Genomic DNA, 18,548 nt, shown 5'->3' with positions numbered 1-18,548 from the left:
ACTTTTGGGGTAAACCCATTTTTGAATTCAACACTCTTGTTCTCCATGGCATCATGACCGCTCCAAAAGCTGGAAGTGGACTACGGCGCGGGGCATTCTGGGTAAATTCAACCAAAACAAACATGCTAGTCTGGCGCTAGCAGAAGAAATGGCTCCATTTTTGGCCCGGTCCGAAAGCTCAGTGCCCAGCCCACGGCCCTCTATGAAGTGTGGATTAAGTCACTGAAGGGTTCAAGTGCGCAGGTTATAAACGGGAAATATGTGAGAATCGGGACAGTGCGCCGATGTGTTGTAACTTAGACACCAAAATGGCGGGACTAGTCACTGTTTAGGTATTTGTGCTACTAACAAAGTACAACTACAACAAAAACTATTTTAAATGCACACTAAGGGTATTTTTGCTTTCCTACACCATCGCTGGAGATATTTAGCTGTTCAAGTGTGTTTTGTTATAACCTGTTGAATACAGAAAATTCAATGTAATCATACATGTTCAGTGAAACAAAAATAATTTCAATACTTTACTTTTGAAAACTGGTTTTATTCTATTTTTTGCAACAACCTAAAGGAACATTTTCTCCATCTTTTTGCTTCCCGTGGAGAAAACAACCCGAGGTGATCTTGTCTAAACATGAGCAGAACCAGTCCTGTGATGAGAACTCACATCTCAGGACCGTTTGTTTTTGGATATTTATTGGGATCCAAATGTGCAGCAGCTCTGATCAAACTCATCTGAGGTGAAAACATAAATTTATGAACTCGCTCTGTGTCTGTGTGGAGATCTCCTCTGATACCATGATTTATATTCACATGGAGGCAAGTAAATCAGATGCTGAATGAAAAAGGAGCAGCGATGAAGATCAACAGCTTTCATCATTAAGACGCTGCTGGGAATCGTTGGATTCTTGGAAAGCTGAAGGACACAGTGGGAATAAACAGACTCAGAACGAGACAGAGAGGAGATCACAGGGACAGTCAGGATTTAAAAATGTTCACGTTTTCCTCAAGAAGTGCAGCAGAACAGCCTAAAGGTCTGACTTTGACTGGGCCACTGTAACAGCTTGGTTACGGATTAAAGCTTTATCTGCTGGGCAGATGTTCATACTTTAACTTAAGGTTCTCTGGAGAAGGAGCTCATGCAGCTGCAAATCAATCCCGCATCATCATCCCTCCACCACCGTGCCTCACAGTCAGAATGCTGATCTTTATTTGTCTCCAAACACAGTTCTGCTTCTGTTCGTTTGGGTCAAACATCTCCACATTGGTCTCATCTGGCCCATCCATCCAGCCTGTCCACCGGGCCTCAGGGCCTCCAGATGGGAAGGATTTCCTCCGTCTTGTGTTGTGGTGAGCGGATTATCCGTCAGCCGCTGCTCAGCGGGAAGGCTGGAGTTTGAAGCCCAAGTTTTTCTTTTCTTCGGTTTTCATTTTTCATGCGGGTTCTGCTTGAACGTTGGTTTGTGAGCTGTATCGCCGTACGTCATGGTTTTTATTCAGCTCGCAGATTAAAACCTCCGCAGTCAGCAGCACCTGATCCCGGCTCAAAGCTGTGCTCACTGGATGAAATATTACATGTTCAGAACCGAACCGGGTCAGGGGAAAGAAAGTCGAATCCGTGCCTGGAGGCCTGAGCGGAGCTGAGAAGAAACGGCGCAGAAAAGCACTTTGAGAGGCTTGACAACATGCTGGGAGAATGAAGAGGCAGCCAGTTCATCATCATTTGATCTACTTCTCTGCATTGACATGATTTACTGTGAGAACTGAGGAGAAAGCGCATTCCTCCAGCGGAACCTCCTTGGAAACGCCGCTGCTCGCCTCGCTGGAAGCTTCCCGGCTCCGGAGTCGGACCGACCGAGTTCCTCCTCACTCCGGATCCCAGAGAGGATCCAGCTGATCCCCCGCTGCTTTCTCCCGGAGGTGTTTACTGTCCCCACGGGACGCAGCGAGCCGCAACACGGAGGCAGGCCGTCGGCCTGCAGGGCTGCTAGCGGCCTCTGGAGGCCGAGTGGGGCATTACAACCCGAGAGCTCACTGCAACATCAGAGCTTTAAGGAAAGACCTCAAAAAAATTAAAATAAAGACAAATAATTTACAAATACACCATGAAATAATACATTTCTATAAAATATAATTCGATATTAAGATGGCAATATTAATAATATGGCAATATAATTCTTATATATATATTTAAATATTATATAAAATATGTGTTTATTTATATACATCTATATGTGTGTGTAATAAAATAAATAGCGCCATAGACATGGCAAATTATAATACAAATGCTGAATAAATTTATAATAAAATACCAAATATTATATTTACATAATAATACAATGAATTTAAAAGATTTTAAACAAAAGACTTCAATAAAATGTATGTTAATATTTTTTAAAATTATTTAGAATATGCAGATGATGCCTGTATCTTAAAATAACATACTTTTCATAATATCAAATAGAACGTAAGAAGCACAAAAATTCTAGAACATAACGAAAGAAAAGATGCAAATGGAAATAATCCACTGATGACTTAAACTGGTAAAACTTATTAATATTTAATTTTGTTCTTTTAAAACAAATTTATTCCCAAGCTAGCAGCAAATTGTGTAGTCTTGTCCAATCAGATCATTTAGAAGCAAGAATTAAAACCCAGTGGGCCGAGAGGAGCAGCTTCATCGCTGCTGTTAGCCGACGTAATTTATGCGTCAGATTTACTGACGTACTTGAAACGCGCAAATACAAACGTTCCAGCCGGAACCTTTGAATGTAGAAAAGGAAAATGCGACTAATTGCCTTAAAATTAAAATGGATGTAATTATTTGATCAAAATTAAAGTCCCGACCCTAAGTAATAAAGCTAAATGTTTAAATAATCCTGGCAGTGTGTTAAAACACACCAACTCTGGTCAGTAGAGCAGTCGTCTTAAAATGCAAAGGTTGTGGGTTCGATTCCGGCTTCTCCTCTGTTGTTGTAGACTTCATGTGAGATTAGAAACTGATAGCAGAACCTTTTTATTCTGTCCCGTGACAACAAAATATCCAAACACAGTAAAGAAAAGTCATCCTGTTAGAATCAAAGCACCAGGATCTGCTGACAGTTCCTGGGATTCCAAGCAAAGCGGATGAAGCCCAACAGTTTTCCTGAACAGTGTCATTGAAGGAAAGCAATCATTTGTAATTTGCTGCATTTGGATATTATGTTTTATTATATTTTCATTGGGACAGTCAGCGTTTCATGTGCGAGCCGAAGCGTTCCCAGACACGAACTCTGCATTTGATACGCTCGGTGTGGGTTTGAAAGGCTGCGCGCCGCTGGCGTGACGGGACAAATTAGTGTTACTGCAGCTAATGTATTCAAGTGGCTGCAGGCCGCGCTGAGCTCTATTAGAAACGATAGCTCTGACTGTCAGCGACGCTAACCGCTCCTGAAAAGGTGACGGCACATTTGGCTGCCATTAGCCGCCGCAGCTACAAGTTTAACTTTGGGCCATTTTGATCTTTAATTCATGCTGGATGTGGAAACGCAGGGAGGGTCATCTCACGCCAGGCAGCCCGGGCCTCACAGGAGCGGGATGGATGTCCGCTGGACGGGTTTCATCCAGACAGAACCTGACAGAACCTGAAGACAAGCCAGCGCTGATATATGAAAACAGGCTCTGTTTGTTCAAACCGGGCCGGTATCTGATCCACCTCAGGCTCCAGCTGAAAACCATTAAACCAAAAACAATCTGCTGCCTCTGCTGTTTATACAAACATAATAATCCTGAGGAGAATTAGTCCCAGGAGGGGACAAGATCTTCCTCACCCCGCAGCTCTCCCACCGGGGGTTTTATGCTTAACTGTAAATAATTTGTTGCTTTTAGATTTATTTAAACGGCTCTTCTTCCAGAGTGGAAAGGTTATAGGTTTAAACACAGTTCTGAATTTATTATGGATTTTCTCTATTCCATGCTGCGGGCGCCGTTTGTAAAGCTACACAGTCAAAACTTAACAGCAATAATTTTTTTATTTTTTTTAGCTTTTTATCAGAGGAAAACAATGGAGATTCAATTTTCAGTCATACATTCACCTTATTGTTAGTCTTTCATTTATAGTTAATTAAATATTGCTTAATTAGCAAGATAAATATTTATTTTGAAGCTAAACATTTGCTATATTAATCTAGCTTGCTAAGTAGCTCCAAACTAAATATTTCATACTAACTATTTGGTAGTAAGCTAAATATTTAGCTCCAAACTAAATACTTAGCAAGCTAAATTAGTTTAACAACTAATTGTTTATTTTGCATACTAAATATGATGAAGCTGATGCTCCTGTGATCTGCATTTGGTTAAAAATGATTTTGTCAACTGTCAGTGTTGGGTGATCCAAACAGAAAATTATGGCCAACATTTTAATTATCAAAATAATTTAAGACTGTCATGTTTCTGAGTTTAAACCGCAACAATAAAATATTTCAGTTTCTATAGTTTAATGTGATTAAGCTAAAGCAAATGTTTTATTCATAAGAAATGCAAAAACTGAAAGACTAACAGATAGATACTCACCAAATAAATGCAATAAAGAGTTGAAATTGTTCATTTTTTAATAAATACAGTTTATTCATAATTTTATTTGCTCAGTGTTAAGAAGCTAGCTGATTGAAGCAAAATTAAAATCCCTTTATTTGACAGTATCTAATAAATTATTATAATTTTCTCAGTTACAGGATGGAGGATGAGAATAAAGTTTAATTTTCAACAGAACTTTAAATGTCTTTAATGAGCAACATTATCCATAAAAATATAAAACAAGTTCTTCCATTCAAACAGAATATTTACATCTGATGCAGCTCTTCACTGCAGCTACAGGCGGCCCTGACGATAACATGAACGGTCCACATTCACCTTCACCTCTCAGACAAACCGGACCAGCATGGACACAGAACCAGAACCACGATCCGTGTTCTTCCCAGCACCTTAAAACCCATCTGGTGTCGAATGAAACGTTTCTGAGAGGAGGCTGTTCACTTCATGGCCATCATCCAGACGGGCATGATGACCTCTGGGAATCCTTCCTGCCGCTCCACCGCCAGGATCTCCAGGCCGGCCTTGGACACGATGATCTTCATGATGTCCAGGTGGCGGCTGATGCTGCTGTCGATGGGGTCCAGCTTGCAGCCCTGCCGCGCCATGTTGTCCTTGATGATGAGGACGCCGTTGGGGCGGAGGCTCTTCTTGCAGCGAATCAGGAAGTTCAGCAGGTCTTTGTCTGTCAGGTGGCCTGGAGGAAGAGAGGCCGAGCTGTTAGCCGGGTTATTTCTGACCCAAAATCTCTGAAGTGGTCTTGATCAGAGCCGGCCCAAGGCACATGCAAGCTAAGCAACTGCTTAGGGCCCCCAACACCACCAGGGGCCCCCCAAGAACATTATAAAAATGTATATATGCACTTTAAATAACATTTCATAATATCCACTAAATGCTGTCGCACATGGAAAAACGATTCCCATTGTTATTGTTTCACAAACTAATAGCTTCTGCCACTTTTAGGAAACTATAAGATATCAGACTTGTTATACTACTTACTGTAAATATAATGTTTATCAGCTGATGTTACTTTCAAATAGTTAAAATAATATAGCACACTTAAATACCACTCTACCTTTCAAAATCCAAATATTTTTTATAGTTTGTTTCTTCTATAAGGCTAAAATCAGTTGCCATAATAACACTGGACCGGAGTCGGGTCAAAGCGGACCGGAGTCTGGTCACAGCGGACCGGAGTCTGGTCACAGCGGGCCGGAGTCGGGTCAAAGCGGACCGGAGTCGGGTCACAGCGGACCGGAGTCTGGTCACAGTGGGCCGGAGTCGGGTCAAAGCGGACCGGAGTCGGGTCAAAGCGGACCGGAGTCTGGTCACAGCGGACCGGAGTCGGGTCACAGCGGACCGGAGTCGGGTCAAAGCGGACCGGAGTCGGGTCACAGCGGACCGGACTCGGGTCAAAGCGGACCGGAGTCGGGTCAAAGCGGACCGGAGTCTGGTCACAGCGGACCGGAGTCGGGTCAAAGCGGACCGGAGTCGGGTCAAAGCGGACCGGAGTTGTGTTGGTGTGAACTGCTCTTTCAGATTTCTCTGTGGATCAGTTCTAAGTTGGAATCAGGGTAATCTTAGTGAAAACCAGGAAGGACTTACACGCCACCCACTGCATCCAGATGACATCGTACTTGTTTCTGGGAGGCGTGAACTCCTGCAGGTTGAAGCAGTAGTAGGTCTCGATGCGGTCGGCGGCGTCGCCCAGATACTCCTCGTGCGCGTGGAGGAGGAAGTGCTCCATCATGTCAGCCATCTCTACTTTCTCAAACACGGGAAGAAGGACGCCCTTGGAGACGCGTCCGATCCCGGAGCCACAGTCCAGAGCGCGGTGTGTCCCGGCTTTACCCGGCCCCTGTTGGGAAAGTTGGAGACCTTACCTCAACGATGCGTCAAAATACAACTTCAAACTTTGTTTCCTAGAGGTTTTGATATTTCTGATCGTTTTATCTCCTGTTTTTGATCTTCGTCTCACAAAATGTTTGAGATTTAGGAACTCGAATAGTTAAAAACCAATCATCTGTTGTAAAATTCTCTTGAAACGTGCTTGAATCTGACATCAGGATGGGTGTGTAAAGTTATTTTCCATATTTAAAATCTCCAAAAAGCTCTGTGCTTGGTTGCCGAGGCGTTTGGGTTCAGAAGAGCCAACAGTTCGACTCCTCAGGGCTTCAAAGCAGTGAACTTTACCACCAGTCAGCAACTAAAAGTCAGCTCGACTTGAATCACGGCGGCTTTTCTTCCCTTTGGTTTGCTGTTCTGACCTCAGCCCAACCCTTCTGCGTCGGGGGGCCCCCGGGTGTGATCTGATGGAGGAAGGGGCCCCTGAGGAGCCCCTGGTTTCAGTGAATTACTGCCACATTTCTCTGCTTGTATTTATACATCTGCTTAACACGGACGGATTTTTCTGCCAATTTTCATGCTCATGAAGGCGTTCCTATTTCTAAATCCTGTCTAAATATAAAAATGATGTTTTTTTTCACTAACAAGTTAATTGTATTAAAGTGAACAATTAGCAATTAGCTGTACTTTCTGTGTTAAAGTGGCTTCTCAACTGCGAAAGGGAAATTTCTGCAACCACAGACTTAAAGTTTAAAAAGTGGAAAATACTGGCTGGTTTTCACATTCTCAACCATGTGGTCATAATTTAAATAGAAAATGGTCAAAGTAAACAAGTAGCTTCCTTTTTAACTGGAAATGAACATCCAGGGAATACAAGAACATTTAGAGGTTTTATGGTGTTTTAAATTAAAAAGCAAACATTATAAATCATGGCCTCTTTGGGAAGAAATCCTTTTCCTGGTTTAGAACAGAATAAAATGATCCGACATGTTAGCAGAGACAGCTAGGATTATTGTTCTCTGTTATTTATCAAATCCTAATAAAATACATGCAACATTTTTATTAATTTAGTTCATTTTTATTTATATGCTAAGGTAATTTTATTTATACAGCACATTTTGAGCAACAAGGCAGTCCAAAGTGCTTATGAAGCCACATTAGAACATCTCATCTCCAGGAACTTTACAAAACAAGTCAATTTAATCCAATTAGCAGTGGAGGCTAACAGGCTAGCTGTGCTAAACCTAAAGCGCTGATCGCAAATGTTTGTTGCTCTAGCACTGAAGCGATGCATTAACATGGCATTTAGCCGTAGCTGACGCTAAAGCACTGCATCAACTGTAGGAGCCTCAATTCAGTTTTAGTTTATTCAATTTGGGGATAAATTAAGTTTATATTCCTTATGATAATTCAGGTTTATTAGGATAAAAATGACTATTTACCAGTTAAAACTCTCATGTAAGAATGTATTACTTTAGTCACTAAGGCTCTCTTGTGAATGTACATATGTACTGATTAATTATTAAGCAGTGTTTGTGTGTAGCTACGCAGGAGTCAGTTGGAATGGAGACAGTTTCTGACCTCATTATTCTTTTACTCTTTATGGTTTTTGTGGGTAAATTACATCTGTAACATTTTTACTTTTGAAGTAAACAGTTGAAACGTATGAAGAGGATCCACTCTGGGTTTTTGTCATGAAGTGGACTGAAAGGGAAATATGGGGAGAGTCAAGTTTATGGTTTCATTAATTAGGATGCTACAGCAAGTCATGATTAGCAGGAGCTAACAGTAAAGCGTTAAATTCAACCATGTTGACAGCCAGTAGAATTAGTTCTTGGAATAAAACCCATCAGTTTGTGTTTATGTTCTGTACTGCAGTGTCAGACAGTAGCGGTGCTGCTCTGTTTATATTAAAAGCTCTTTAAAGCACAAAGTGTTGCCAGTTTATAATTAGAGCAGCTGTTTAACAGATCCTGGATATAAGCAGGTCTCTGGGCCAAACATGTCCCCAGAATTAGCAACAGCATCACCCCCAGCAGCTAAAACTAACCTCCTCAGACCCGTCATGTGCCGCATGCCTGCTCCCCGCCGCATGATTATTATTTATATTCATCTAGACACATTTGCCTCTATCAAAGACAAAACAAAGGACGTTTTATCAGCTTTATTAGTTCTTATGAATCTAATTTATTACCAACAGCAGCTTTTAGTACATTAGTCATAAATATAATATGCAGAATCTAAAAGCATTCAAATCTTTAGCTTTTAGATTCTGTAAAATCTTTGATTTTCTAGAAAAGGTGCAGAGCCTTTAAAAATACCGCCTTAAAATCTGAGACATAATGTGCATAAAGCCAGAGGACTGATGCCAGAAATAATCACCATTTATTGTTGCTTTAAGAAGCTTTAACGTTCTGGTGGTAAAACAAACACTAGACACACGTCATCATATTAATTATTAATTATCTACCAAAATCCAAATAAAAGCATGCAGTTTTATGATCTTATTTAAAATAGATTTACTCAGAAAATTGACTCAAATCTTCCACTGACAGGTTGAAATTCATCTCAGCTGTAACATTTACGTCATCCAGATAAACATTCAAATCTTTAGTTTTTAATAAAAAATCAAATCAATAAGTCTTCCTGTAGAAGAACCGACAGTCCTCCGAACCTGACCAATCAAACCCGACCAATCGAACCCGACCAATCAAACCTGACTTTGATAAGAAAAATGATTGTTTTTGAAAAGTTAGGTTTGATTGTCTCCGGCTCACCATGTTGTCTTTTTGAAAAGCTGCGTGTCACTTTAAAGGAAACATGTCCAGCACTGCTTACTGACTTATGAAGTCAATATGGATGATTTTATAAGATAGCCGAAGCAGCACTGCGTCCTCTGCAGTGCCTTCCCCTTGTGCCTGTTCTCCGACTCAAAAAAGGTGGAATTTATATGTGAAACACAACCAGGAGAAAAGGAAACAAGGATCGGACATCGATGATTCATTTCTCGTCGTTCCCATTGTTCTGGACATCAAAACTCTACCATAAAATAAATACTGATCAGAACCAAGTTTGGCCCAACTGACCCGGATTCTGATGAGGCCCATTTAGCAAATATGTTTAGTAAACAGAAAAAGTTTTGTCCTTGGTACAGCTTTGTTCAGGGCATTTTGGTATTTATTTTAAATTGCTGACTTGTTTCCGTCTAGTTCAAACAATAGATGTAGACTTAATGATGGATCAGCTTCAGTTGGTTTCAAACCCTTAACCAGTAAAATAAAACCCGACTCTAAAGTCCAAATGGGAGAAAGAAGAACTTGTTAGAACAGTCATGGAGCTGGCAGCTCGATCGGTCTGGATGTGTCATGATATGTGGCTTTGGTTTGGATCTTTTCTTTGTTCTTTTATTACCAGATCTTGCCATTTTACTTTATTTCTAGATGTGTCATAATATGTGGCTTTGGTTTGGATCTTTGTTGTTTTATTACCACTTTTTGCTGTTTCAGTTTATTCCGTTGTGCTAGCTCCTTTATGCGTATTCCTATCTGCATTTGGACTTTTCTTCAGATTAGTGTTCTTTCAGTTTATTACGTTACCTTCAGGTTCGCTCCGTTGCGTTTATCGCTCACCTTTCGCTCAGTCTGTTTCCCTCCTCAGCTGTTTTTCATCTGCTGATTTCCCGCTGCCTGCGCTCTGCCGCAGCTGTTTCCACTCACCTCTGATTAGCTGCACTGGTTTCTTTGTCACTAGCTGTGTTTCCATTACAGATGTGCGTAAACCTTTGTTGATATTCCGCTAATGTCGAAAAAACACAATTTCGCAATTGCGGTGTTTTTCATTAAATAAGAAACGCAATTAAAATCTGACGTAAATAAGTTAATTCACGCAATAATCCGTTTCAGCTAAAGGTTTTCTACGTTTTTCATCACGAGTTCTGGTCTGCATTTTGGTTTTGCATCAAACTTAAACATCGTGACGGGATGTTTAGCAAATTTTATCTGCTTTTAGGAACGGCGCATGAATCTAGGTGAAATTATTTCTGCAGAGATGGGATGATGAATTTCTCTCCCAAAATAGACTCTGGTATTCAGCAGCCAGCAGCAAAGAAACTGATCCAGCAGTGGGGAGAAACCAGAAGCTGCAGCAAAGTGCAAAGCTGACGGAGAAGCAGCAGAATTATCAGGTTTACTCTGAAACCAGCCGGTAGAAACCGATGATGTCTCACAATGCAGACGTTCACTGGTGGCTGAGTTATTTCAGTAGTTATATATTTCAGGCTGTCACCTCTTCATTCAGATAAAAACCCACAAAGGAGCAATAAAAAAATATCAGATCCATCCAGAAATATGTTAAAAACAGCGATAAAGTGAATTAAACTAATTTTAATTTTTACATTTTATTTATTTTCTGTCATTTTTTAACTTTTCCAAAAAAGAAAAAAAACCCACATTGTTTTAAAACCACAAGGTAAACAATATTTAAATTCCTGCCAATGTGTTACGGCTCCTGCCCCTTGAGGCTGTGCAGGCTCCTGATTGGCTGCCTGGAGGAGAACAGCCACCCCATTGGCCCAGCAGAGATTTGCAAGCCAATCAGATGTTGACGAGCCTCACCTGCACCCTATAAAAGGCACCTGAAATCATTCCTCCAGTGGGGCAGCTAGCAGGAAGAGGTTTTGTGAAGCTGACCCCCATCGTTGCTGTTTGACCAGTTTGAACTATTTTGTTCTTGCTTATTCTGCTAAGGAGTTTGAATCTGCTTTAGATAAACTTTGTACAAGCCAGAAGCTCGGGTTCTGGAGGTTTGGTGCTCCCTTTTGTCCTTCCTTATGGGTTGTTTTTTTGAGTTTACTTTAGACTGACTTGTTTGAACATTTTTGTAATTTAATTTGCACTTAACCTATTTTGAATTTGCTAGCCCTTTTCTTTTGTTTTAATTGGGTTAAGTTGTATTGTGTTTTGTGAATCCATATTTTTTGTAATAAATCATTTTACATTCCACTTTTTCTCTGGACACAATTTTATGTTGCTGCCCCTGATTAGACCTTGGGGGCATAACAAATGGAAACAACACAAACTGTAGAAGTGAAGCTTATTTTACTTTCACTTTGTTTTAAATAAAACATCAAAATCAAACGGCAGAATCTTTCCTGTTTGGTTTTATAAAACATATTGTGGAATTTCAGATATATCTGTAGAAAAACTCAAAATAAAACAGTCATCTTTATTGAATTTATTAGGCAAATTATTTTCATTCATTTTTTAATTTACGGAGTGAAAACCAGTTTTAGCTCCTCGCAGCTGTCTTTCATCCTGACTCGGGGCTAACTAAGGTGCATGAACAGAGTGCTGTAGTGCCGTTGAGCAACTCACCACAAACCTCTTCAGAAACTGACGGGAGCTTTCCAGATCAACGTTGGAAATCTCAACGAAGTCTCCCATCATGCCCTCCTCGGAGGCCGGAACGTCTTCGTAGAACTTCTGCGCTCGGTAGTAGAACTGCTTCTCTCCCTTGATGAACTCACAGGTGACTGGAAACAGCTTCACTGCGGAGACCGGAGAGACACCCAGGCTGAGCAGCGAGTCACTGTCAGCTTTAAACACTTTGTCTTGCCAGATTAGAGGAATATCATGAAGGGAGAGTTCAGCGCCCCTGAAGGGACGAGGGGACCACCAGAACCTCAGAATGCAACCCGGTCCGTGCTGCTGACCAGTCCAACCTGTACCATTCCCCTCCTCACCTGTGGGGGCGCTGCACCAAGAACCACTGAGGAAGACACTAAGCACAACGTCCTTCTTCACCAAACAGAAACAAAATGAAGGCATCAGATTTTAGTGATTGGAGAATTTCTCTTTTGTCTTTAGCTAACAACCACCAGCCATTTCTCCTGATAGCGCTAGGCTAACACGTTTGTTTTGGTTGTATTTACCCAGAATGCCCTGCGCTGTAGTCCACTTCCTGCTTTTGGAGCGGTCTCCGGGCCGCTTGGCGTTCACATATGCATGTGGGCAGCATCAGAGTTGTGTTGCCAGGTTGGCAGCTTTCTGCTGAACTTTTGAACACATTTGGCTTGTTGTTAAAATTTGGGCTGCTTTTCACATAATTTTTTTTAAATAAAAATTTTTTCTAAATAGTTTGCGCAAAAGCACAAAACTTCTAAAAAATGCAGTGCTACTACATTTATTTTATTAGCTAATTTATCTATGGAAATCTCAGGGTAACATCTTAATTTAAGAGAACAAAAACTCAAGTCTCATTTTGTTCAGAGATTTAAGGTCTTTGCAGTCCCAATGGGAAACGGTTCTGGTCAGAATACAGAGCAAGCAAAATGTACGTGAATCACAGTGAATTACATATGGGACTATCAACAAGAGTTTTATTTTTGGTTGAAATTTGGGCTGGTTTTTGTTTTTTGTGGGAGTTAGACGGGTTTTATGTTTTTGGCTGGAGACGTTCAGTCAGATCTGGCAACCCTGCACCAGAGTTCACTTCAACCGAACTGAAACCGGGGTTTGGAAGCGGACCAGAGTTCCATTACACATTCATACCGTCCCAAACGAACCGGACTTTCTAGACAAGAGGACTGGAGTTGGATTAAAACAGACTGGAATTGGATTTAAAAAGCCCGATGTGAATTTATGATGGATGAATTTTCAAATTCCCGGCTGTTCTCTCGTTCTTTGAAGCAGGAAGTAAATCCTCCTCCTTGACTGTATGTCAGTATTTCTGGCCCTGGAGGCACCAACAGCAGCGTGAACCCGTTAGCCCTCGTATTGTTGCCGTCCTTCTCCAGGGTTTTTCTTCGCTCAGCAGATCAGACGCAGCAGCAGGCCGAGACAGTTTGGGAGGTCAGTTGTTGAGTTGCTTAATTTCAGATGTTTGCTTTGGATGGCTTCCTGCTTCGAATACGTTTTCTCATAAAACCATCTATAAATGCTCATCACTGGTTCTAAGGACTTCTGTTATGTCATTTAACAGTTGAGGAGAGCCAGGAGGAGTCGCTCCGCGCCAAGCTAAATATAGCGCTCTGCTAATCTAATTACCATCCAACATTTCCTTTGAGGTGGAGATCAGTGGTTCAGAGCAGCCGGCTGTCATGTAGTGAATGTCTCCTCCTCAGCTGCAGCATCCAAACAGCATACTCTCATACTTTGTAGCTTCTTACACTAATCACTTGATGCCAGCTGCTCTCCAGAGGAAATCCTTCATGATTTTGTTCGTTTTTAAAGTGCAATAAAAACTTTTGTCCATGTTTTATTGGCTGAAACATTTTATCTAAAAAAATGCTTTTAAAGTGATAAATGAATTAAGTTTAAAAGTTTAAAAACAGAAAAGATCTGTTGATTTTTGGACATTCAACAATCAATTGCTCAATCTGTACCCAGAATGCATTGCTCCTGATCTCCTGCATGCTTTCTAATCGTGGCTAATAAAACAAAACCAGTAACAGAGTTATTAATATTCAACTATAAAACTGAAACTCAGGGAAAGTTCTGTTCTGAAGACTGACTTCCTGAAGTGCAGCCGTTAAAACAGATCTGTAGTAGCAACTGTGATCCTGTTGAGGGCGATATAACACGTTGTGTCAACACACGATGGGTAGTGATATGGTTCCACTTAGTGCTTTAACATTAGCTCATGCTAAATACCATGTTTGTTTAACACCTTAGCAGAAATAATGTTTATGATTAGGGCTTGTGGGTTAGCGCAGCTAGCTTCTTAGCTAGTGGCGTTTACCGCTGGATTTAGCAAAGGTTGGACAGATTATTGTGAAAACCTGGACCAATATAAATATTGTTTTTATGGATATTTACCGGTATTGCATACATTGGTTCTCTGGTTCAGTTAAACACTACAGTCAATGTCACATGACCAAACAGACACCACATGACTGACCCTAATCATAAACATTAGCCGTGCTAGCGCTAAAGCACTACACCAACAAGACATTTAGCGGAAGCTAATGCGCTAAATCCAACCCTGTTAAATGTCCTTTAAGCGCCTCACTACATGAAGACTAAACAGCTGATAACGCAGACATTGAACTTTATTCCACTGAACAAAACCTCAAAGTAAATTAGCACTTTAGAATTTTTCTAGAAAAAATAATTAAGGGAAAGCCAAGTGTGCTAGGTGTTTTCAAAGTTAGCAAAACCGCTAACTGAAAAGCCACAGGCAAGAAGAAAGCGAGACACCTGCTTTACTTCTGATGTCCGTGTGTTTCCCTCTCAGGACTTGTTTCAGTTCTAAATAACTAACATCCCAGTGAAAAGATGTCCGACTTGGATCTGAACGTCCTCCAGCTCAGGAAGCACGTGTTTGTTTGGACCTCCTGTAACTCGATAATCACTCGTCATGTGATACCTCAGAGGGAGGGTAAGTATAGAAAGTTCGAGCAGGACAGAAACGAGGAGACGACAGCATGACGACACCCGTCTGCCAAGGAAGTGTCACCTCAGAGCCGCCGTCTTCATCTTCCTCCCGCGTTCAGAGCCCGGCTCATTAGGTGCTGACCTTTCAGCTTCTCAGAAAGAAGCTGTTCATCAATGAAGGAAAATATAAATGTGATGTTTCCAGTTTGAGCTTCGGTTCAGGGAGTTTAATCAGGGATATTTGGTTGAAGGTAGAAATGTTTCGTTAAGTTGTAAATAATAAGCAGGGCCCCGTTACGGTCATGTTTAGCACCAACTGACATGAGTTATTGCTTTCATGCCTGCCATGCCAGGCCATTAAAGGGCTTCACAGCGGTTAGCGGCCGAGGCGCGGATCATCTCCTGTTTCTGCAGCTTCTGATGACTGACGAGCTTTAAAGAGAGAAGAACTTCGCTTAGGGTGTCACATTTAAGGTGTGTTGCTTTGTTTTTGTGGCTGAAGTTCCTCAGGGTTCTGTGCTGACTCTCCTTAATTTACTTGTAGTTGACAGTTCACTGCAGCGCTGATGATTGATTAGAGATTTAGTGCTTTAGAGCAACCACAGAAAGCGTATTTCAACCATCAGGAGGTCCGATCGCTCAGCCCGTTCACTCTGGGATGTCAGGACGGCCGATTCTCCAATTTGAGAAGTGGCTTCACCTGGTGGACCTGCTGAAGGGGGAAGGCTGTCCAGTCCGCTTCTCTTTCTCACCTCGCCCCAAAGGCATTTCCAGGGGATTGCTACAGGAATTTCTGTCATTACTCAGCAGCTGTGTTCATTTCCAGCTCAGGTTGGACTGGACCGGGACGCTCAGTGTCTCTCATCCTGTTTGTCCTTCAGCAGCACAGGACGTTGCCTGTAGAGGTTGCCTGGTGCTCTTTTCAGATGACGTGGTTCTGTCGGCATCTTCAGCCTATAAAGTCTGTGAACTAGTGGCTCACAATCTGAAACGGTTGAAATGAGATTCAGCGGGATGAGTCTCAGCTGCAAACGTTCTTCATGACCAGGTCCGTCTTCTCATCTGATCAAGTATGAATTATGACCAAGAAAACCGATTCCTGCGCACAAGCAGCTGAGATGAGCCGCCTCTTCAAGGCGCCTGAAGCCAAAGTCACGTCTGACTCTAGGCGGTTCATGTCTAGCCAAGCTGGGTGTGTCTTCATTGGCAGTGTGTGGCTCACTGTGTGGGGGTGAATATTGACAGGAACGTGGGAGCTGCGGTCTTCCATGTGTAGCTTTCAGGGTCAGTTTCTCTGAAATCACTCCTCTGCTGTAGTAGATAAAAATATTTAAACCTCAAGACTAGCTACTGCAGTCTGGGATTGAAAACGGCGGTTGTGGCAATATTCAAGGAGTTTTAAAGTTCTGCGTTTGCTCATCCAGAGACGTAAATCCATGGACCAGTCAACGAATGCCGTCTGCTGCCAATCAAATCGCCTGTGCACAATTCTGTGGCTTGTACCGTCCGTAAGGCGCTTCCAAAAACCGGAGAGGATAAAGTGAGGCTCTCCTTCATCTGGGAGGAGCTGAGAGTAGAGCCGCTGCTCGTCTGCAGCCCGTTGATGAGGTTCAGCCTTAGGATCAGTTCAAAAATATCAAAAATATCGTCCTATCAAAGCCATAATTGCTGGTGCTATGACTAAAGATCTAATGTCTTGTGTAGCATCTTAACTGAGATTCATTTTATGACGTCTAATTCAGTCAGAGAAACCATTTCTTTTGGTTTTAGAGAATCTCTTAATGTTCTGAAAATTGTTTTAATGATATGATGGTGATTATAAATTATCCATTTAAAAAAAACAATGTGCAATGCAACATAAATGTCACCATTTGATGCACTTTACTAGATTATTGTTATAGCAAAAGGTAATTAGCATCTGGAAAAATGGATATAAAATGGAATAATATCCATTTTTGTAATTTGTCAAGGGACTTCAGATGCAATTTAGCTTTTGCTAATTTTTGGAGATTTTAGAATCAAATTTTCAGTTCTACTTTGTCAGAAGCTTTTTAATTTGTGTAAATTTATATTTGCTTTTTGAAGGTGGATTAATTCTGGCGTTCTACAAAAATCTCAAACTCAGAGTTTGAATTTAAGTAACACATTTAAGTAAAATGTACAGTCAACCTTCTCTGAGCGAGTCGCAAAGATTCAGGTGTTTCATTTAAATCTTTCTAATAGATGTGAAGGAGCGATTACACCGTCTAAATAAATGGGTTTCCTTAGACCTTGTGTAGATCTTAAAGCTTCAAAGGGAGCGAATAACCCAACCTGCGAGCGTTGCCTCTTACCCAGAGGAATCTTCTCCAGCAGGTACAGGTAGCTGGCGAAGAAGTCGCTCTGGAGTTTGTGGTGCAGGTGGAAGGACATGCTGTGGCGACACATGGTGTCGTCCGTCGCCTTCCAGCGGTCCCTGAACGCCTGATGAGCCGCCTTGAACTCAAAGTTTCCTGAAGAGTTGTTGTTTTCATTTTCAACCGTAATCTCCATGTTTCTTCCACCAGCGCTGGTCTCCAGAAACGCTTCGGACTCTGCAGCTCCTGTCTGGGACGCTGCTATATCTGTCCGGCTGAGTGATCAACACGCCTGTGGTGGTGTTCAGTGATCAGCAGAGATCTTTTTCACTCTGGACGTCCTTCCAGATTTACACATCACCTGCTGGGAGGGAGGGAGGCTTAAAGCCCGGAGCTGAAACCTCTCCTGGCCAACAGGCAAGCAGGAAGACGTCACTTCAGAGCTTAAAGGTTTGAAATTCCCGTCCAGAACATGAGAATCCGACAGTTTGACCTGAGAGTCATAACTTTAATCTGGACTTAAACTTTCACACGCTGCTCTAACCAGCAGCTATCACGTCTCTCCAGTCATTAAACGGTACGGAAGGAGATGTTCCAGATTTAAATGCATCATCTTCACTCTGCAAACTGCACAAAGATCACAATACATGATACACTGTTTATATTATGCCAGAACACTTACAGTAAGTCCCAAATGTGTGAAAATCGTTTACCTCTCTGATCCAACCTGCCCACCATGCTGAGCTCTGACTGGTTTCACTAACAGAACTGGACCAGCGCCGCAGTGGGGCTCATTTCAGCTCTGGAGTTTCATGCCTCAGATCTGCCCACCGCCTATTACTGTTAATCATGTAATGATAATCTTACATGTCTATAACAGTGCACTGCTAGATAAGGTCTTTTTCTGACATATTTATGTGTTTATGTGATCAATCCACCGTCATCATGGCTGCTCACAGGACAGAAATGAAAACAAAAAAAGAAAGAGGAAACCGGCCCCTGTGGCCCAAACGTCTGACCGGCCCACCGGGAAACGTCCCAGTTCTCCCGATTGGTAAAAAGTCACCAATAAATGAAAGCACTAAAAGCCAAATAAAGCTCTTCTCCTGAGGAAATCTATTACACACAAGAGTGAATATTAGCATAAACTTTCTCAGTAGGTCAGTAAAATAAGCTGTTTATTTGTCTTTAACATTTCTAACAAATATTTTGTCTTCTGGATCAATTTGTTTCCTCTGAAGATCTGTTAGCTCAGTCCAGCCCAACCATCCCAACACATTCATATATTTTTATTGCGACTCGGGGAAACTTCAGTCTGAGGAAGTTTAAAGTTGTCTGTTGAACACAGGAGCGCCTCAGGGCGGTGTTCTCGGCCCGGCCTTTTATTCTCACATCTCTAGATAAATAAATTAAATAAGTATTCACAGTG

General features: G+C 41.7%; 1 protein-coding gene across 1 annotated transcript; it reads right to left on the bottom strand.

Annotated features, from left to right (window-relative positions):
• Nucleotides 1-4,577: 4,577 nt before the first annotated feature.
• On the bottom strand, nucleotides 4,578-17,496 carry ntmt2 (N-terminal Xaa-Pro-Lys N-methyltransferase). The gene is made up of 4 exons (XM_032572194.1): nucleotides 17,117-17,496; nucleotides 11,784-11,956; nucleotides 6,172-6,424; nucleotides 4,578-5,263 (listed from the first exon to the last, which is right to left on the bottom strand). Exons 1-4 carry the CDS (start codon nucleotides 17,313-17,315, stop codon nucleotides 5,007-5,009), a joined length of 882 nt encoding a protein of 293 aa, XP_032428085.1. The 5' UTR covers nucleotides 17,316-17,496; the 3' UTR covers nucleotides 4,578-5,006.
• Nucleotides 17,497-18,548: the final 1,052 nt, after the last annotated feature.

This window comes from Xiphophorus hellerii, chromosome 9 (genome assembly GCF_003331165.1).
Source record: "Xiphophorus hellerii strain 12219 chromosome 9, Xiphophorus_hellerii-4.1, whole genome shotgun sequence".
In the NCBI taxonomy this organism is placed as follows: Eukaryota; Metazoa; Chordata; class Actinopteri; order Cyprinodontiformes; family Poeciliidae; genus Xiphophorus; species Xiphophorus hellerii.
The sequence above is the reverse complement of the archived record's forward strand: the minus strand, read 5'-3'. Positions and strand labels throughout refer to the sequence as shown.

What these genes read in the sequence shown, in the direction of transcription:
- ntmt2 (XM_032572194.1), bottom strand. Translation starts at nt 17,315, where the DNA reads ATGGAGATTACGGTTGAAAATGAAAACAACAACTCTTCAGGAAACTTT. An exon ending in GCTGGAGAAGATTCCTCTGG is followed by an intron (nt 11,957 to 17,116) that starts GTAAGAGGCAAC and finishes CGGTCTCCGCAG; the next exon opens with TGAAGCTGTTTCCAGTCACC. An exon ending in CTGGATGCAGTGGGTGGCGT is followed by an intron (nt 5,264 to 6,171) that starts GTAAGTCCTTCC and finishes CTCTTCCTCCAG; the next exon opens with GCCACCTGACAGACAAAGAC.